This window comes from Apus apus, chromosome 7 (genome assembly GCF_020740795.1).
Source record: "Apus apus isolate bApuApu2 chromosome 7, bApuApu2.pri.cur, whole genome shotgun sequence".
Taxonomy (NCBI): Eukaryota; Metazoa; Chordata; class Aves; order Apodiformes; family Apodidae; genus Apus; species Apus apus.
Window position 1 is genome coordinate 25,412,622 of NC_067288.1, and position 20,793 is coordinate 25,433,414.

The 20,793-nt window shown below is 47.2% G+C and overlaps 3 protein-coding genes across 3 annotated transcripts in view; all 3 read right to left on the bottom strand.

Annotated features, from left to right (window-relative positions):
- RAB3B (RAB3B, member RAS oncogene family) overlaps positions 1-2,507 on the bottom strand; it is a 44,835-nt gene extending 42,328 nt beyond the window's left edge. The window contains exon 1 of the mRNA XM_051625483.1: positions 2,418-2,507. The gene's annotated coding sequence lies outside the window, so the exon portion shown is untranslated. The remainder of the gene's footprint in view (positions 1-2,417) is intronic.
- A 7,666-nt stretch (positions 2,508-10,173) lies between these two features.
- On the bottom strand, positions 10,174-20,335 carry TXNDC12 (thioredoxin domain containing 12). Its single transcript, XM_051625155.1, has 7 exons — positions 20,154-20,335; positions 18,020-18,080; positions 12,980-13,032; positions 12,222-12,295; positions 11,603-11,672; positions 11,430-11,513; positions 10,174-11,022 (listed from the first exon to the last, which is right to left on the bottom strand). Exons 1-7 carry the CDS (start codon positions 20,242-20,244, stop codon positions 10,943-10,945), a joined length of 513 nt encoding a protein of 170 aa, XP_051481115.1. The 5' UTR covers positions 20,245-20,335; the 3' UTR covers positions 10,174-10,942.
- KTI12 (KTI12 chromatin associated homolog) lies at positions 15,159-18,012 on the bottom strand. Its single transcript, XM_051625153.1, has one exon. It carries the CDS (start codon positions 16,791-16,793, stop codon positions 16,071-16,073), a length of 723 nt encoding a protein of 240 aa, XP_051481113.1. The 5' UTR covers positions 16,794-18,012; the 3' UTR covers positions 15,159-16,070.
- Positions 20,336-20,793: the final 458 nt, after the last annotated feature.

Genomic DNA, 20,793 nt, shown 5'->3' on the forward strand with positions numbered 1-20,793 from the left:
AAAGAAAGCTGCTGTCCTGACTTGTAGTAACCACCTGTACACCAGAACCACACAGAGGCAGGGCCAGCTCAGAATGCCCCTGCAGTGCAAAAACTGTTTAATTTGCTGCCTTTCCATCTCCTTCCCAAAAAGAAATCTGTGGTGAATAAGTTCTTTTGTTTCTCTGTGCTATTATGTTCTCCATGCTCCACCTGCTAACCAGCACTAGGACAAGCACCCTCACAATTTTGATCAGCTACCACTTCCAAATTTAAGTCTTACTGCTTACGTTAAAGATCAAATACTACCACCCTGCATTAAGCTAAGCACACATTCACAAGAGCTCTCTAAATACTGCAGAACTTTAAGCACAGGATACTTTTTTACAGCACATTTACTTGAAATTACCAGTTTGAGGATGTTTCTCAACGCTTGACATGGAGAAGTGCCTCAGAAAAAAACCTGCCTCCTCAGGCCAAAGCAGTGACAGAGAACAGGTAGGACATTACTAAGGAGGATCAGGTGGACATGAGTGCTCTTCCCGGGCACTACAACCAGCCAGTGTGATGCAAGACCCATGAAACTTGATGCAGTGACCTGCCCTTTTTGATCTGGGGCTGCACCAGATCATGGAATGAAAGTAGCAAAAACTATCTGAAACACACACAAGTCAACTAACATGACTATTACACAACATCTACCAAGCTCATGCTACACCTATTGGTTTACTACACCTAAATGTGGCAAGAATTACTGCTATTAAAACCTAAAGATAGTAAGTATTCTCAACTTATTACCCAAAAATTTATCAGATCTGCAAAGAGGGCAGCACAGTTTTGCCAAAATTGCCAAGGAACCTTGATTTAAAGGTTGGTTTATTTGCCTCTTCTGACTTGTACTACAAATAAAACAGTCCTGAAGGCAGTAATCACACCAAGGTCTCAGTACGTGCACATACAACCACCTCCCAGGGTAGCAAGCACAACTAAGAGGAAATGAAAGCTTTTTAGTTATACACCTACACACAGCAGCATATGTTCTTGTACCCACTGTAATCCACTACGAGTGCTCCCATATCTGGATACAGATTCAAATACACAGATCAGGACTATAGTTACACTGACATTTGTACCTTGGGAGGGAGAGGGAGGAAAAAAGCCTACTTAAAACAGGAGTTTTGTTGGAACCCAGAGCTAATTCAGGCTACTATGAAGCCCACAAACTGTTATTATCAGAACCACAAGTACAGCGCTGGGTCAGGAATGAGTGATGAGGAACAAAAGAGGGGAGGCTGAAACCAGGTGGCCACCAAGGAAGTGCACAAAAACATGAATTAAACTTCTGAGGCCACAGTCTTATATTATCTCAGGCCAAGGGAACATCCAGGTTAAAATTAATTCCCCCTTTTTTTTTTTTCAGTCAGGTTAGTCTTAATTTAGGTCAGATCAACCTGATGCACAAACACACCGCTGCTCGTGAGGAAAGGACTACGTGGAGACAGAACCTTGGGAGGCAAAGAGGTGGGAAAGCTTGTGCCAGTGCCATTCCCTGTGACCCCACAGCGGGATATGTTTCTGTCTCACACCAGACACCACCGCCGTGCTCTGCTGGCAAGCACAGAGACAACACCGGGGGAAAAAACAACACCAAGCCTCAGAACACATGGCTAAAAAAAAAATAAAAAATAATAAATATGTATTTTTGTACAGCAGAACCTGAAGAAAGAGCTTATACTTTTTATTAACCAAACGACAGGGACGGATCGGCTGGGCTCTGTGCGAGGGGCTGTCCCCGGGCCCCGCGGGCACCTCTCACCGCGCCGCGACAGCCACCACGAAACCCCGCCTTTCCCGGCAGTTTGTTCTAAATGCCGTGCGGTTCTCACTGCCGCGAGTCCCCGAGCAGCAAACAACCGCCCAGGGTGACGGGGACTGACAAAGGTTACACAGCAGCTGGAAAACAGCGAGGAAGGCCCCGCTCTCCAGCCTCCCCGCCGCGGCTCGGGGTATTTCAAAGACAAAGCAGCACGGCATCACCTCTCATTGCTGATAAATGTTTCTTTTAGAGACGTAACTGCTGTTACCTTCTGCTCCCCGTCGCTCCTGAGGGTCTGCCTCTCACAGCACACCTCGGGAGCCGCCCCGCCAGCCGGGACCCGCCGGGCACCCCCCGGCACCGCCGCCGGCGGGGGCTCCGCGGGGCCGGGGGTCCCTCCCGCAACGCGCCCGTCCCAAGGAGCGCCGAGACAAGCCCGCCGCTCGGGGCCGCGGAGGGCGGGAAGAGTTTGCAGAGCCCGGCGGGGCCGGGGAGGTGAGGCGCGGTTCCCGCCACGCCGGGGCAGCCTGAGGGGACGACGCCGCAGCCGCTACTTCGCGGGGGGAAGGCTGCGCCCCGACAGCGCGCACCGGAGCGGGGTAGAAGCCCCCCCCGGCTCTTACCTGAGGCGGAGGAGAGACAGCGCCGAGCCGAGCCGGACTGAGCCGAGCCGAACGCAGCCGAGCCGAGCCGGTCTCACGGCCGCTGCTGGCGTGGCGGGAGCCGCCCCCCCGCCGGCACCTGGGGCGGCCCCGGGGGCGGGGCCGGGGCGGGGGGGAATCCCGGCGAGGGGTGAGGGCTGAGGGGCGTCCCGGCGCTGCCCCCCGCCCCTCGGGCTCCAGGCGGCAGGGGAAGGAAGGCGGGCGGCCCGAGCCCGCCGCGGGACCCGTGCGGGAGCTCGGCCTCCGCTCCCGGCGACGTGGGTCACCTCAGCGTTCCTGGAGCCGCGGTGGCCGGGAACGACGTCCCAGCTGCCACCCTGACTTGCTGTCCGTGCTGCGCTCTCTACACGGCTTGGAATTGACTTCAGTAAAACTGTTAACTCTGAAGCCCGGTGATAGCGGCTGTGGCATCAGGAACTACCTGTCCGGTGGTAAGAAGGCAACACAAAATAAAACTGAGGCAGTGGCTGCAATCTCTCTTGAGTTGTTTGCCAGTGAGATCTCTGGTAAAGACGTTGCAGCAGACTCTCTTGGCTTTAAAATCCTATAAACAGACCCCAAGTTCAAAATCAGAGACCTAATTGTGGCCTGGCACTGGCTGGGAAACTGAAAGAGCTTTCAGATGGAACCACTAAAGAAAGTGAGCAAAGTCGTGGGTGTTTAAAATCTGTCTCTGACACAATGAATGAAGTGCTTCCCAAACAGCCAGCAAAGATGGCAGCACATTTTCCCACTGCAAGGCTTTAAGCAAGTGCCTAAGCAAAAAGACAAGGCTCTTAGTCAGCCTCAGGAGAAACCAGCTCCTTGTGAGGGGAAGCTGGAGCAGGAGCCACCTAAGGATACTGGACTTGCAAGGTTCTTGTCTTCTCTTGGTAACCAGCTAAGCAGCCTCCAGGGACCACCTTTGAACTCAGAGCCCTAAAACTAGGGGGTGCAGGTGGGTCTGCACCCTGCCACATCCCTCACAGCACCATTCCCTTCCCACCCAGTCTCCTCATGGTGTGCCATTGTGTTTGATGTGAAGCACTTTGACTCAGCTTGGACACTGCCCAGACAAGACAAAGACTTGCTTTGTCTACTTGTAAAAGCTTTTTGCACATCTGGTGATCTTCAGTAACCATCTTTGGACCATCTTATAGATCAACCAGCCTTTGGACAAGCTTATAACAGTTCAGCCACTTTAAAGGAGTCTGTAAATCACTGTATTGCTACATTTTCCCCAACAGTATTGTAAGAATGTAGAAAGCCAGAGAGTGCAGTAGTGCTGTGTAACTAACATACAGCCAAGCTGTGCATTTTAGGAACAATCATAGGAGAGATGCAGAGAAACTTCGAGGAACACCTCTTCTCACTACAGATCAGAGATGCTAGACAGTTTCTCTATTCAAGCCAGAGCTATCTGCCCCATGGCCCAGGGGACAATTCTACTCAGCATTGGAGTTATTTTCTAACCTCACCCAGAATGACAATGTTTATTTGCCATCAAGACCCCAACTAAAATTATTGCTTTCAAGCCAGGCTTTGATGGATGCCTTACACAAAGTATCAGCTTGTGCAGGCAACTTGAAATAGTCGATAGTTTAACAAAATCCTGGACTCATTACAGAATCACAGAATTGTCATGGTTGGAAAGGACTTCCAAAATAATCGAGTCCCTTCAGACAACCTAACAGACTTGACACCTACAAAAGTCTTTTCAGATCCTTTTATCTCCTCTCATTGCTCTGGGAAATGTGACATCTGCCTTTTCCAAAACTTGACTTCCACTCTACCCAACATGGTGTCTGTGGTGATGGTGATACAGCTTTTCCCTCTGCCTGCTGACTGATGGTCCCTCTAGAAAAACATTGTGACCCAAAAGGCCTATGAAGCCCCAACACAGAAGGCAAGTGGGCATGGGCAGATGCTCACAATCTGATGCAAAGAACACAACGTGACTTAGGCTCACTTGGGCATCTGCTTAGTGATTACCTGATTTAACAACCCATTATTGCAGCCACAAGAGCAGAGCCACTGAGCAGAGCCACTGTTTAGCCTGAATTCCAAAGACAATTCCAGATTTCACGCCATCCCTGAAACACCGGTGTTTATCCAGCTGTACCGGAGCATTACAAAAGCCCTTCCTTAGTCAGGGCTAACCAAGAGAAGGCACGCACCCAGGTAACAAGGAGACAGGGGAATTTGCAATGATTCTTTCTGTCTATCATTTTGTTTCACCACATTTCTATAATTTATAGAGTGAACATTGCTGGCACTCCTAGTGCACTTCCCTGCCAGGATTTAATGTTGCACTGTCATGAGTTGCTTATACAACTTCCAGTGAGGGAGGTCTGTATTATTTTAGATTTATAGATGGGCAAATGAGGGAACAGGAGAGAACTCCCACAGGCCCACGGAGGTGGAAGGGAAGAGCAGATGTTATGCTTTATCTTGTTTACTGACATGTGGATCTATCTCACTCTCTCACAGCAGTCATGCGAGCACATTTATCAAGCACAATATGCACACTCCACTACTCTCCCAACATTTCTAATACAAGTAACTGCATCCTCACATTGCAATTGATCTAAGGAAACAATTTCAACCTTTTCAGTTCCCTCTCTTCTAAAACCAGTTATTTTATTTATTGGTTTACTTACTACTAAAGCAAGAGCAGCACCAAAGCACTTAAATCAGGGATGATAATCTGCTATGTGCAATACTGTAAGTAGTAATAATACTAATCACCCTGAGTGTAAAAGACTCATTGTCTAAGTTAATTATAAGCACTGGGCACACACAGATACAATTATATCCCAAAGACATACAGTTTGCACACAGGGCAGCAGGTTCAGCTCTCTACCAGTCATTGTCCAGGGAACTTAGGTGAAAACATGCCAACCACAAGGAGAAAACAAAATCCTCCTTATTTTAGTAGGTAGCACTCACCCAGGTGCTTCTTCACTTCAGTGTGAAACGAACAGCATGTATGTCCCATGCTGTGTCCTCCACATGTGTGTGAATTTCCTTCTCTTTAACAGGGCTAATGCACCAAAATCCTCACAAATGGGAGCTTGAAAACTGTTCATAACATTAGAAAGAGCACCATAAAGTGACATTCAAAATTGACCATGTTGCCCGTGTAGCTTCTTTCATGCACAGCATGTTTTGTTGTGTCCTGAAGCACACTCAGAAAGCAGGGATAACATCTGCAGTTCTTAGCAATTAGTATTTCTGCAGCACGTCTACCTACACCATGCTGTGCATGTACAAAATGGTCCAAAAATAAGTATACACCAACAATCTCTAAGCAGCAACCTGTTACTTGCAGCCTTTGCCAGATTCAGTCCAGATGGCCCTGCCCCTCCAACCCTGTCCAGCTCCTCCTGCAGCTCCTGTGGGCCTTGGCTCCCTTGGCCTGGCTTGGAGCAGCAGCCATGGGATCATGCTCTTTTAAGAAAGGGGAAATTTCTAGGAAGCTGTCTCCCCTTTATCCCCCACATCAGGGCAAGGGCGCGGGAAATGAAGGAGACACCTTTGCTGGAGCAGCCCAGAAATGCTCAACTGCTTTTACAGCACCCACCCCCTCGGTGCTGCAGTGCCTGGGATGTACCTGCCTGCTCCCCACACCTTGCCTGGTCTGCCCCATCCTGGGATGAATGCCAGCACAGGGCGCTGTGTGACAGCCTCTCTTGCTGTTCTGAGTCAGAACCTGGAACGCTGGCAGCACAGGTCAGCCAGTCCCTCCTTCCAGTGTAGTTATGAACAGAGAAGTTTGGGGGTTCTCTCTTTTTTTGTTGTGCTTTTTGTTTGGTCCCTGATGGAAGGAGTGTACCACAGATCGAGCCGTTACAAAATTGTGCCGTGACATTCGTTCCACCCTGGAGAGGGTCAGGCAACTCTTGGACCCTGTCCCCACTACCTGTGACAAGCCACACAGGAACTGGCTGTCAGTGGAGATTCCTCCTCCTGGGGACATGCTGACGTGGTGGCACCGGGCTGGCGCGGCAGGAGTGAATCACCACCTCGGTGGAGGGGTGGTGCTCCCGGGACAATGGCAGGCCCGGGAATGGTGCCACTCCTCCCGCTAGACAAACTTTGAAAGGAAAAGCAAATGGAGATTATTTGACTAAACTGCTCAACAAACCAGCACTTGTTTCTTGGAGGAAGAAAGGGGGAATGAGTTAATATGCCAAATAGTTTTGAGGCAAGGTGACTTCACGGTTCTTTCCTGGTTCCCTCTGGACAGCAAGCTTTCCTGTCCAATTAGCTCCACGGACAACTTACACAGCTGTCTGGAAGTGGGATGCAACCTTTTAGATAAACTTCGCCCTTGGGCTTTGCTTTCTTTGACATGAGCATGAGCTTTCAGTGGAGCTCCCCTTTTTATCCCACTCTCTGGATAGAGTTCTGCTCATTGTAATTCCCCCTTTATGGCTTTCTGAATCTTCCAGCCTCAGGTCTCAAGTTTTAATCCACGTATTTTAATCCACGGTTGTCAAGGATTAGCCCTGGAGTGGTTTTCCTGGTTGGACAAACTCAACTAAGCATAATACTGGGTTAGTTGCAAATAAATGAAACAGCATAATGCAAATGCCTCTCCTCTTGCCAAAAGTTAGGAAAAGTTTAATCACCTCCAAGGATTATGACCTTGCAGTCATCTGTGTTTAATAATATCTCACTTCACAGCAAGTCATTACACAAGCTGAAAGTGAGAACAATGAATGAAGTTCATTAGCAGTTTGATCCAGGCCAGATATGATGGCAGACAAACAGCCATGGGGACAAAAGTGCACTTGGAAGTAGATGACTCCTGAACTCAGAATGCCGGGATGACAGACAGGACACTCTGGCTGTGCTGGGATTCTTAGTTGTTGCCCTTTTATTCCCTGCTGCTGAGCATGGCAATAGAAAGGTTTTTCTGAGCCTCCAGCTGACACTTCCTTAAAGCCTGTTCAGCCCCAGGTGCACAAAGCAACCTCTGCTCCCAGGCAGCAAGATGGCTAAGCTGCAATCTAGTCATTCTTGAATTAACTGTGGGCTTTTTTTCCTTGTTGGGTTGCTTCTGGGAGAAAGGGAGCTGTCAGCATGTCTGCTGACATGAGATTGATTTGGCCTGGCAGTTCCTTGGGTCTATACTAAGAATTTTGAAGTGTCTTTGGGTTGTGTTATCACCATAAAAGGAGTAGAAGCTGAGAATCCAAGGGGATTTCTGGTATGTATCTGAAGAAGTTGTGTAAGTGTGCAGGTTTATTGCAAGTCATATGCAAATGAAGGGCACACGAAACAAAGCTGATGGGGGCAAACTCATCTGAGGCCTTGGTTACTGTGCACTGTTGAGTGGCTACAGTGTATAATTAACTGTAAAGGCAACTACAACACTGACCAGTAAGCAGCTCCTCTAAACCCTGTGAAGCTGCTTGTGTGCATAAAGTGACACAACATACAAAAAGCAACTGTTGGATGGGAAGGTTCAGGATGTATCCCTCTGCACAGAAGAAAATACCAACCAGCTTTTAAGACCTGATCTAGATTAAAAAGCAGAAGGGTGTAAAGAATGTCAACTAAAACATCCAGGTCTAAAACAAACATGTAGAAAGAGAAGAATACCTAAGTAACAGACCAAAGGCAAGTTTATCCTGCAACCCAGAGATGTGAAACAGCTTTTACACTTGTTGACTAGCTGCCACCAAGCTGTGGCAGAACATACATCCTACTCTGCTGAGAGCCCAGCTGATGCCAGACTGGGGCAGCCTCCACCTTGCTACAGAGGACACAAGCGGGGATTAGAAAAGAGTAACCAGAAGGAGGGGTGGGGAAGATGTACCAGCTCACCAAGTCTGAACATACAGAGAGTAGGAAGGTTAGAGAGAAAGGGGGTATCCAAATAACAAAGAAAAAAGGATGATGGAATACTTTTTTCCTTCAGAAGTAGCAAATCTGGAAGGCAGAAAGTGCTGAAGGAGAGATGCCTCGGAAAAGAGGTGAAGGAGAGTAATTTTGAATCAAAATTGTCTTAAATGTAAAGACTGAAGCACATTTCCTGCATCTGTCACCGAAAGGAGATCTCTGTAGATGCAGAACTTTTAAAAAATTACTTTCAGGCCACATTGCTTCTGATATCAGAGCATTTTGTGAAGCAAGGCTTTGGGACTAATAGCATACATCTCACGGGCCTTAATTTCACTGCAGAGATAAGACAAGGGCAGAGGTGCTGCAAAAACGAGCCTGAAAAATGGCAGAGGTGCACCCTGCTATTTTGCATCTGACATTGTTGGTTTTTTTAAATTATTATTTTTTGAATCATATCCCAGATGAACAAGCAGAGTCTTCCCCCTAGTGGCAAGTAAAATGAAAGTATCCATTATTTTTTTAGTCACATCAATCTAAGGCTATAAGTGAAATAACGAGCATCAGACAGGACCTATTTTTTAATTAGGTCAACTGATACAGCTGGGGAACAAAAGACAATTTTGCAAAATACAAATCCTTTTCAGGAATTACATAGAATTACTTACTTTGAAGGCTGGTACAGCTTGAGAAAAGTTCAATTTTATGGTTAGACAATTTGCAAGAAAAGCAGAGGCTAAAACCTGTAGAATAACTTTTAGTAGCTGAGCAGGGTAATTCTAATGTGCAATAATCCCATTATTTCCACTGAGTCCTTGTCTTCTAGTGCTCAATTGAATTTTGGTGTCTAATATCCCTTGAAAGCAGACTGGTTGGGAAAGTAACATTAATTACACTAATGAACAGTAAGAATGGACTCAGGAGACAAGTTGGGTTTACTGTACACAATTTTCCCCAACCAATGTCCTTAAACAGCTCTTAAAAACTTATCTGTAGAAAATGACGTCTCTGTGTTTGTTATGTGAAGTTGTAACAAGTGCCTTTTGCACTAAAGGATTTTTTCCTTTAGATGACTACAGCTTGGTGGATGAGGGGAGAACTGTAGGCTTTTTTTGGCTTCTGTAAAGCTTTTGTCACTGTCTTGCATAGCATCCTCATAGACAAACTGATGAAGTACCACCTAAATAAATAGGTAGTGAGGAGGACAGAAAAGATGGAAAACTGTCAGAACTGCTGGAGTAGCCCTGGGGTTACTTTAAACATTCAATTAACAACCTGGATGAATGGAGAGAGCTCACTCTCTACAGACAGGCAGAAGATACAAAACTGGGGCAAACAGTTGATAAGCACATGGTCCTGCTGCCATTCAGAAGGACCTCAACAGGCTGGAGAAATGGGCAGAGAGGGCTGTCAGGAAGTTTACCACAGGGAAATGCAAAGTCCTTTACCTGAGGAGGAATAACCTGTGCACATTACAGGCTGGGAGCTTTGCAGAGGGGGATGTTGGAGTCTAGGTGGAGAACAATTTGATCCTGAGCCAGCAATGTGCCCTTCTGGCAAAGAAATCCAACAGCATCCTGGGGTCCATGAAGAAAAGCGTTACCAGCAGGTTGAGAGGTGATTTTTTTTTCCCCTCTCAATTTTTCTTTTAATTTCCACCAGATAAACACTAGGTGTTACCCTGCCCTCAACAGTATAGATATTTTAAGAACAGCTGAATTGTAATGACATGGAAAAAAACCTGTTATTTGTATAATTATAAACAGGAGAAACCTCCCTCAGCTGTGGCATTCAACATTAATAACCACTGCAACACAAATAAAAACACATTCCCCCACCCTTAGGAAAGGAAACGTATGCCCTTCACCACAAAACACTGTCTGCATGCTTAAGTTTAAAAAGGTTTAATTTTTCACCCTCGTACAAAAATACAGTACAATGTGATGGCAAGGCATCTGCCAAAAAACATTCAAAGAATAAAAGAGGAACCCCTGTAAAGCTTCAACATAACCCACCCTCACTCGATGGAACAATCAAAAGGTGAGTGCACGAGGAAAAAATGAACTTTCTGCCCAAAGGCAAATAAAGATGAATCACACACAGTTCTACACAAAAATATGTTTGCAGAGCTAATATTTTCACATGCTACTTGGACATTCATGATACATATTCTACTTGGCTTAGTGGCAGAATTCATGATTTAGGATGTCTAGAAAACACCTGGCCCAAGAACATGCCCCATTCATAGGAATCCCCAGTATAAACCATGGGATCACACAATGCCAGTGGGACAAGAGGGATCCAACTCTGGTAAAGCATCAAAATGTTGCCTCATTCTAGTCATTCTGATCACACTGTTTGTCCTTAAATTAAATTTTGCTGTACACACCTCCCTTTTAACACCAAATATTAGCGGTTGCTCCAACACACAGATGTGTTTGCATACTACCTAGTTGCAAATAACCTTTACATTACAAACTGCCAAGCAGAGAAGGAGATAACAGTTATTGATGCATGTGTGTGAACTCCAAACAGGGTTTAACCTAACATTGTTGACAGGAGAATTAAGTCCCTCCAGTGTACCTACATTCTTTGTCTTTTTAATAATTTCCTTTTAGAGTTTTGAAGTGATGGAAAAGGATCATTCTGTGTATTCATTATAGTTCATCTCCCAGGTGTTTTCGTTTGAAAGCATCACCCGTTAGCTTCTCCTGGGCCTCCTTCATCCCTTGGACAACTAAAAGATTAGAGACAGCAACCATTAATCTCAAGATGAAAACAGTAAGGTGTCCCAGTAATGAACATGTTTTAAAACAACACAGTTACAGAATGCAGCTCTAAAAATTAACCTGTGGGAAAAAAAACAACCAGTGTTGTGCTCTTTTCCCAACTATTTGTAGCTGGATCATGCAAACTGCATGATTTTCCATGCTAAAACTGGTAGGTACTGAGGCAAATCATGATTCTGAACATAGTTCCTCAAGGCATAAGAAAACCACTCACCCTTGTTGTATCTAACAGCTCCCAGCTAGGCTGTAAAGTATCATAATTTTTCTCTCCTCAAAAGTGAAGGTGTATCCTTCAGTCAGGACACACCAGAGTTTCATCTCACTCTAAATGCACTTCAAACTACTTTGCACATACCTTGATCAGCATTGGTATAGAAATACTTGTAGCTGGGGTTTCCTTTCTCATTTATGATTTCTGGGTGGACTTTTCCACTGGGATCTATGAAACAAGAAATCAAACAGGAAATGTAGGTGGTAACAATAAGAACACAGTCCTGTGAGCGGATACAACAGCTGAAGATGCCTCACCCATGAAAAGGATTCTGGGAATGTAGCCTCCATCAGGACTAAAGGCCTCATCCTTTGGTTCTTCATCATCCTACCAAAGCAAGACAGAAGGGAGGGAACATATTAGCAAGGTATCTAACAAAACACAGAACTCATTCTAAAGAAGAACTCATTCTATTCCATTTCCCCTGAGCAATTTACATCTTGAACAGACACTAGGTAACTGCAGTATCTCCCACTCTCAAAGGGAAGAAAGTTATTTCCACCTAAACAAGTATCGTTTGGGAAAATAACAGTATTTTTTTCTCTCCTGCCAGTTTGCATTAACTGCTCCCCTTTGGTGTAGGAATGTTTGTCATGTCATGAGAGAATATAAATTCCTTTATTGCAGCAGCGGAATGACACAAGGTACAAACTGTTAAAGATACAATGGCAGAGAGTCAGGTTTATAAACACAATTCAAATAACCAGACTGGAGAAAATTATTTTTTAAACAATCAGTTCTATCAATCAATCCTGAACACCTATTCAGGCATGCACAATTTAGGATGCACACAAAGCAGGATGCAACCAGTTAAGCAGGATTCCAAATGATTAATTCCTAAGCAGTAACATGGATACAAATGAGAGGGCAGCCTACCTCAAGGTTGACCATGACAAAATTATGGGCAAGTTCAGAGATCTCCTTGGATTCAGCAAATTTTGGCTTTAGAGCTAATTAAATGGAAAAAAAAAAAAAGAAGAAAAAAAAAAAAGAAGAGTCAAGTCAGTAGAAAAGATTTCAGGTTTTCAGGTCAGCATCAAAATCACAACTTCATTCCTCCCTCTGGAGAGCCAGTGCTTTTCAACAAGTAGTGAGCAAACGGAATGTATGTGGTCAAACCACCCAAGCCAGGCTCAGAACAGCAGGGAACTGAAGCAATCTCTGCTGAGCAGCCATACGACAAAGCCTGACCAACAGACATACATGGTGATATCTGAACCAATGGCACAGAAGGAAAAGGTTTTATATAAACCACCAGTTCTCACTCAACTGCCTCGTCCTTTAAGCTTAGCCTTAATGCCCAGCTTGTTTCTTTGAAACACTGAAAGAGACAAAGCCTCACTTTGGAAGAATCACCAGCTCTAAGTAAGGCAATTTACAATTAATTCTTGAAGATCATTCATTCTGTTTCATTTTTTTAAAGCCAAGTGCAGGAGAAATTGCAGCCACTACAGAAGGGCAGTAATACAGCTGCTGGTTTGCTGGCACTTTGACATGGCTGCCTTCTGGCAGTGCCAACAGGTTAAGTGGTGCAGTGAATTTTAAATACAGATTTCATTTTTCTCATTATTACATGATTTGTATACAAAAGTTCATGAGAAATTTCAACAAGCTCTAGTATCAAATACATTTACCTTTGCAAGCTCCACACCAGGACTTGTGGATGATAACCATAAGAGGCAAACCACTGAAAAAGGAAGAAACAAAATTGTCAAAGCAAATTTACAGTTGAGCCTCCGAACCAAATTCTATTACATGTACATTGTAACAGTCAAAACTTCTACAAAGGCTAAATGTAGCAGAAAATAAGAGACATAAAGAGACTCTCCTGCATTCTAAGGTTGTCTTGCAAAAAGTTTTCCCAATCTTTAAACATGTATAATAATAATTTATTGTAAATGCCAGTGAAGAACTGTTCATATAGAGGACGTGACTTTACCTTTGGAAGGTTAGCTCAGATATACAACTGAAAGTTTTTTACTGAAAAGTGCTTAGTGACACCAGTTGAGAGATCCCAAGATGGATTTTCCTGGCTGCTGAAGGCAAAACATTGGATGACAGTTGTACATTCATCCCTCTCCCCACTATGGTCTGTATGTTTCAGTCACCACCTGTGACCAAGACCCTTTGTGGAGCAGGAATCCAACAGAGTAACCCAGCAAACCCTCTGGCTGCCAGGCTTGCTTCTTACATGTTCCATGCTGAAACAAACCTGTGACCAACGTGGCAAGTGCCAGGACTGAGAAGGAGAGGGGAGGCCTGTGTGGAACTGCAGCCGACTCAAGTGCAATGCGAAAGGACCAAAGTTATTGTTACTCTCTCTCTTCCCAAATAACTCACCTGACCTTTACTACACAGAGGTTAAGTTTCCATCACCCTGAGATGTGCTTTATCCCTGTTCTTCAGAAGTCCCTGTAGCATTTTACCTTCTGACAAAGTCAAGCTTACCAAGTTCTATTTCTCTAAGATCCTTTATAACATATTCAGGCTACATTACATGATTAGACAAGAGGCCTTAAAAACACGATGAATTTCCCTTATTTCCTGATTTTAGTGGTGATCCAATTAATCCTCCAGTTCACTGCCCCTGGACATTCTGCAGCAACTTTACCTTTCTAACAAAGAAGTGATACAGCTACAGATGACTTTTGTTGTTGAGTCCATCCAGGTAGTACAACACTTTCCTCCACAGTTTGTGTGTGCACAAGTCCTTACTAACACCCTCACTGTTTCTACCAACAGTTGAACTGGTGAAAGCTGTCTAAGGCAATCAGCCAAGAAAGACTAAGAACAAGAATTGGGTATCTCATCCTAATAAACCCCTTAAGTTATGGAAGAGTATCCAAGGGAAGCTGGTAATAATGATACAGCTTCCAGAACAGTAAGAAAAGCCCAAAACTAGGTGAAAGAAAGAATACAGGCAGACACACATAAAACATACTACATGGATACTTCTTTAAGGATTTGCCAAGTAAAATTTAAGCTATTATTGTAAACTCTGTTTCCATTTTGGGGGTTAAAAATGAAGATAAATTCTCACAGAGAAATTACAAACACCTTTGTGCATGATGGCAACTAAATTAACTACTTGCAGAAATGAAGTACAGGTTTTCCTTTAGCTGTAGATAGATATGAAAGGAAATCTCTACTTAGCAGCATTCAGTTATGGCCTTCAGAACCAGGAAAGGGTGGAGAGGAAGCAATTAACATTTAGAGTAGTTCAAACAGAAGTCTGCCATTTATAACTAACCAATCTGTTATCTTCTTTACATAGGACTCTTTTCGCAGTAAGGAGCAAAAATACACATCTCCCTAGTAAAGCAGGTATTGCAGCAGTGTCCTGATGATGAAAAAGCATTTCTTTCCCCGTTGTTTCCACACCCTGCAACATGATTTTGCCTCTTTCTTGAGAGGCTCATTTAACTCTGGAAAATACAGATTGTTCCTATCATCATGGATCAGTGCTTCACGTCAGAAGAGTTCAATCATCTGGTAATCAGCAGTGCAACATACTTTTTTTTTTTTTAAGTTAAGACAGATTTTCAAAGCAGACTTTATATGGAAGTGCTTGCTGTCTTGAAATACCAACTCTTAGCCAGTGTGAACTCACAGAAGTTTTAGATACTGTATGTATTTCCTCAGCTGTGTTCTGTTTGTCTGAGAATATACACTTATTTACATCAAAACACTGTTGTAGTCATTTCTCAGTTTTGCAGTGCATAAGCCCACCTGGCAGCCAGTATGTCAGATAAAAAGGCACTGTGATTGAAGCTCCACTTCACTATTCCCTCCCATGTAGCACTACACATACAATTAAGACCAAAAGCCACAATTTATTAAAATGAGGGACGAAGCATCCACCAGAAAGTGAAAAGTTCATATAAGCTAATATGTGGTATAGCAAAGACTGAAATTAGTTGAAAAGAAGCACAAAACTGAGTTACCCATCACAGCACATACAGACCCATGGGAGAGTTTCACCCAGAACAGACATTCCCATTTTAGCTCACTGTCCTACAAGAGCACTTAAACAACTAGTGTTTTTAAAATGAGGACCTTGCAGAGAAAAGACACAGCACTGCTTCGAAAAAGTTACTCCTGCAGTAAATTAAGGACTTTGTTCCATTTAAGGCACAAATTTTATTGCTAAACCTGAAACAAAGAGGTGAGTTTCCTAAGCTAAGCACCTTTCTGTTGCCCAGTTTGCATATCCACCTCTCAGGTTCAGCAGGGTATTTTGAAAGAGTCACATCCTAAAAAATATAAGTTGTTCCAGCTCCAGAACTGAAGTCTCTCCTGCAGTTTGACATTATCGGGAGGCAGTTTTGGAAAAAGAATCTTCTTATTCAAGATACACACATCCCAATGTGAAGGGGAAAACATGGGCTTTCATGTTCAGACACCAGCTGATTGCTGGGCTCTAGGTCTCCACAGAAGACTCCACTTGCTTGGGGATGCAGGAGTAGCTCTCCCTTTTGAAAGACCCAAGCGAGGAGGATGTGGGGGGTGAACAGCGTCCCTACAGATCCTCTTAGCAATGGAGCTTGCTCAGCTGCTGCAGGGACGTAGCATCCATCTTCCCAGAGCTGCTCTTGTTGCATCTGACGTGCGACAGGTGGGACCCGGGCTCCGGGGGGGGTTGTGGCTGGAAGGCATGTTCTGACTGCTCCAAGTACTTCGGGACCCGAGCACGGCTGCTGCTCTGCGCGGCTCAGGCGACAGGGCTCACTGGATGCTGCGGCTCAGGTACTGCAGGAACATGCTGGCCAACTGGGACAAGTTCTCGTCACTGGGCTGCATCTTGGTGTAGCTGAGGAACTGCCTCCGCAGCCGGCTCAGCTCGGCCATGCTGACGGGCCGGCTCAGCACCAGCCCTTCGGCGACGCCGGGCACCCGGACCTCCTGGCCGGGCTGGGCGCCGCTCCTCTGCGCGGCCACGACGGCGGCCAGCACCTCCTGCGTGGCGCGGTCGAGGCGGTGCAGGAAGCCGCTGGACTGGAGGGGCTGGGCGCGGGTGGCGCGGTGCGGCGGCGGCGGGGCGCTGCGGAACAGCGCGGCGCGGATGGCGGGCAGCGGCAGCGGCTCCTCCCCGCGCACCGTGAACAGCGGATGGTCCCAGCGGTTGCGCGGGTCGGGCGCCTCGAAGGGCGGCTGGTCGGGGCCGTCGGAGCCGCCGGCGCAGTGCAGCAGGCAGCGGGCCGTGCCCGCCTGCCGCGCCAAGCAGTACAGCTCGTAGCGGATGCTCCGCAGCTCGTTACCCGCGTCCACGATCACCACATCCCGCCGGCTCAGCCGCCGCTCCACCTCGGCCCGCAGCGCCGCCCGCCCGCCCTCCGCTTCGGCCACGACGTGCGCCTGCCGCTCGGGCCCGCCCAGCGCCTCCCGCAGCTCCGCGGCCCGGCGGCTGCGGCCGCTGCCCGCCCGCCCGCACAGCACCACCAGCGGCATCGCCCCGCCCGGCGGGCCCGGAAGGCGGCGGCGGCGGCGACTGCTTCCGCGGGTCACACGCACACCCCGCCCCCGGGGGAGCGGGCAAGCGCGGCCTGCGCCGCAGCCGCCACGGCGGGAGGCCCCGTCGGGCGCCTCGGAGACCCGCGGCCCCTCCTGCCCTGCTGCTGCAGCGCGGGGGCTGCAGCGCGGGGGCTGCAGCGCGGCCCCAGGGCTGGCTGGCGCGGGGGTGGGCAGCGTGGCACAGGGACACCAGAACGGGGGCTTCCCGCCTGGAATTGCCACCGCGCTTTGGCTGTCCCCGGGAACCCGGCACCCAGTGCAAGATCAACACCCTCGCCCACGGGGGACACAAAACCAAGACACCTGCAGCACCTCCGGGCTGTACAGGATTGAAATCCAGGTCTTGGAACTTCCGAGACCACTTGATGCATCTCACTCGATGCACAACATTCCCTATAACCTTTCATCTCCTGACCTAAAGCCAGACTTCATCTATCATTTCATTGTTCTTCTTGGTTTCTCCCAACCCAACACACAATTACAGCTGTTTTTTGCTCCAGGGCTGTTTCTGAGCAGAAAAGCACATCCTGCCTAAGCCAAATTGTTAAAGTTTCCTCCACTGCAAAGTGATGCTACAATTATTCCTGCAAATACTGAATTTGTCCTGGTTTCTTCACAGGTATATAAACTAAATGCTAAAATATCCCATTATAAACACTTGCAAGACTTCTGAACTGCACCATCTGGGTAAATTTGGTGTCTACACTGGCGTGTAGAACTCGCCAGATGGTCAGTTTGAGAGGAAAATTAAATTAAACAGCAGACCTGGAAGGCATAACGAATTTTTGCTCACCTCAGCACTCATCTCACTGAGGCCTCATCTGTCCAGGCACATGGAATTTTACAGAATCTTGCACTGCTGCTGGATTTGAGGGGGCCAAGTACTACTCAAATGTGTTTGTGGGTTTCTTTACTATGAGAACTAGTCAAAAACCATTTTCTCCTTACTTCAAAGACATGCTAGAACTTCATTCATCAAACCTAGGTGGTGCTTCAGCAAAGTTACCAAACCACCGTGTTTTCTCTCTAACAAGCTACAGGGATCTGAGAATTCTCCTAAACCACCTTCATGATTGTTAATTACTGTTTTCTGTGGTTAAGTTTAGGATCGATACAGAATGTTTTTAAGGACACTTTTCCATCTTTAAAGCTAGGTAACATACCTGGCTGCTGCCTCTTTCTTCCCATCTTCTAGTGTTCTCCAATGAATGTGATCTCCAAAACCTGCCAGAAATAAGGGTTTATAAATGCTGCATAATTTAACATGTCAACTAACGGATGAAAACAATCCTTAATAATATTTTCAACTAATTTTATATTCTTTTTTTAAAAGCAAACTATAATCCCAGTCCCTGAAAGACTTATGCAAACATTTATAATCTACATAGTCTTATGTGGAATCCCACTGAAATTAATTAACAAAAACATATCACACTCAGGAATATTTATACACATATATGCCAAAAATCCTCAAACAGTGATTAAACTTAAAGAGCCTTATGATTCTTCTCCATTCTTTTTCAATCTGTGAACATTTATTAACTGATTAGTGATAAACTAAACGTGTCAGCGTTTGGCTTCCTAAATCCCACTGAATGCAAAACTCAGAAATTCCTAAGCCAGCCTATCATAATGAATTGCCCTAAAACTTATGCTGACAATAATTATAATAGAAGAGTAAGAAAGAATGCCACTACACAGGTTTCTGAATGTTACATATCCCATGCCCAGATAACAAGTGTTGTTATGTCAGTCGAGGTGAGAGTGACAGTGTATGTTTAAAACTGCAAAGCAGGGACTGCCTGTTTTTTTGACCCTGTAGCCAGCACAGGACTACCTCACATGGCTGAAAGGCAGGCAGAGAGCTGACAGGAAGGAGATCCATGAACTGTTCATAGGGGAACTCCCCTGGAAGACCTCCTCAGAGGTCTCATTGCTCCAGTAATGCAGGGCTCTGATGGATGACCAAACATCAGCCGCCACTTGCCCCTGGCCAACACTGAGGGTCTGGATTAGTTGGTGCCCAGGGTGCTGAGGGGCAGATTTTGGGAGCTACATGGGGCTCAGGAGCCACATGCTGCCCGGTGCTGACACAGGGGGAAGTGGACATAGTCTCCGGCGGACCACTATGGCAAAGAAGCCGGAAAAAGCCATGAATAGGGTCAGCAAAACCTTGTGACATCCTAGTTCAGCACCTGGGAGGTTTCAACTGTTGGCACAGTATTTTTATTACCTTACCTCTCCTCCTGATATGAGCAACTGTGAACATATATGACGCAACACATCAAATATTTAGTTGTGCTAGTAGTAAGGTGGGGATGCCTTGTCCGTGTCCAATCACACACTCGTACCAGCTGCAGAGGCAGCTTCAGGCACAAGACTATGTTTGTACCAACTGAATGTAGCAGAGCAAGAGACAGTTGGGTTAGCAGAAGTCCTGTTTACTCAGAATACCGACACGTCAGCTACTTCATTCAAAGGTCAACATGTTAAATCAGGGGAAACCTTCTATTGTTCTATCTAGGAAAGACTTTTTGAAAGGTTTTCTTTTTCAGAAAGACCCACTTTGTGGTGAGCTTCAGCGTGTTTTTTAAAAGCATCACACAACACGTTACGGCGTGCTTCTTTTGAATGAAAGTCAACTGCAGAATTAACCGCCAAATGAAAGGGGAATGACTGGGATCCGCACCACAAAGCTCTGCTGGCATTGATCAAACTGCATTGCTACCAGCCCTCACAGGGAGATTTATCTCCAAGACAGGCTAAAGCCACCACCACCTGTGGTGCAGCTCAGGTCCCCTGACTGCAGCAGGCTGCCAGACATGGCAATCACACGAGGAGGACTTGGAGAGGAGCCGCAGGAGGGGTGAGGAGAGGTTAGGAGGGAAAAGCGAAGTCGAGGGCGGGAGGGAAGAGCCGTTCCTCGCCGGCCAGGAGCCAGCAGACGGGGCGGGGGAGGCCGGGCAGGGCTGGCAGGGCAGCTCAGCGCCAGGCGGGCCGGGGGACACTGCGGGGCTGCACCCCCCTCCCTTCCCCCCCAAGACTCTCGCCACGCAAAAGCGGGTCCCCTCGAAAGGGAAATTCCTCGAGGTTTAGCCCGAACAAAACCACGGCGGCAAAGATCGCCTAAAGACCCCTCATCTTTAAAGTCACAAGGCAGCGGTGTCCCCCCCACCGCCAGGCCGCCCCTTCCCACCGCCCCCCCGGCCGCCGCGGGCTGTGCGGCCCGGCCCGGCCCGGGCGCACCCACGCACGGCAAAAGTTGAGAAGAAAGCTGGAAGAAAACGTTCGCCTGACCCTTTCCGAGCCCTTCAGCGACGGAGGCTGCGGAGGCCGCCAGCAGCAGGCACAGGCAGAAGATGGAGGCTGCGGCGGAACGAGCCCTCATGGTGTCGGCGCGGGCAGCGGCGGCTGCAGCCCCTGAGCCTCCGCGACGGGACGGACCGGCTCAGGTGTTGGTTTTTTTTTTTTTTTTCCTCTTCCCCCCCCCCCCTTTTTTTTTTTTTTTTTTTTTTTCCCCCCTTTTTTTTTTTTTTTTTAAAGCCCAGGAAGTGATGTGAGACGGATGTGGGCGGTGCGCTGCCCTCGCCTCCCGCTGCGGGGGTTCCGCACCCCAGCCCTCGGAGGAGGCGCTCGGCTCCCCGCGGGTAGCCCGGGCCTCTGGGGCAGGGCTACCTCCGGCGCACAGCGCCGCCGGTAACCCTGGTTACCCCCCTGAACAAAATCAAGAGCTACCCCGGCGGCAGCAGGCAGCGAGGGAGGGGTTCCCACGTTTCATTTTCTCCTCCCAAAGCAACCCCCCCGATTGTCCCGCCGCTCTCAGGAGTTGCCCAGAGTAGAACCGGCCGCTAGCACTCGTGTTTGAAGGAGGGTTCGCCACGGGGCAGAGCGCGCAGGCGAGAGCCCGGTGACACGTTTGGAGCCGCCGCCCCCCGGG

What these genes read in the sequence shown, in the direction of transcription:
- KTI12 (XM_051625153.1), bottom strand. Translation starts at nt 16,793, where the DNA reads ATGCCGCTGGTGGTGCTGTGCGGGCGGGCGGGCAGCGGCCGCAGCCGC.
- TXNDC12 (XM_051625155.1), bottom strand. Translation starts at nt 20,244, where the DNA reads ATGAGGGCTCGTTCCGCCGCAGCCTCCATCTTCTGCCTGTGCCTGCTG. An exon ending in AAGAAAGAGGCAGCAGCCAG is followed by an intron (nt 13,033 to 18,019) that starts GTATGTTACCTA and finishes TTCCTTTTTCAG; the next exon opens with TGGTTTGCCTCTTATGGTTA. An exon ending in TCCCAGAATCCTTTTCATGG is followed by an intron (nt 11,514 to 11,602) that starts GTGAGGCATCTT and finishes CTTGTTTCATAG; the next exon opens with ATCCCAGTGGAAAAGTCCAC.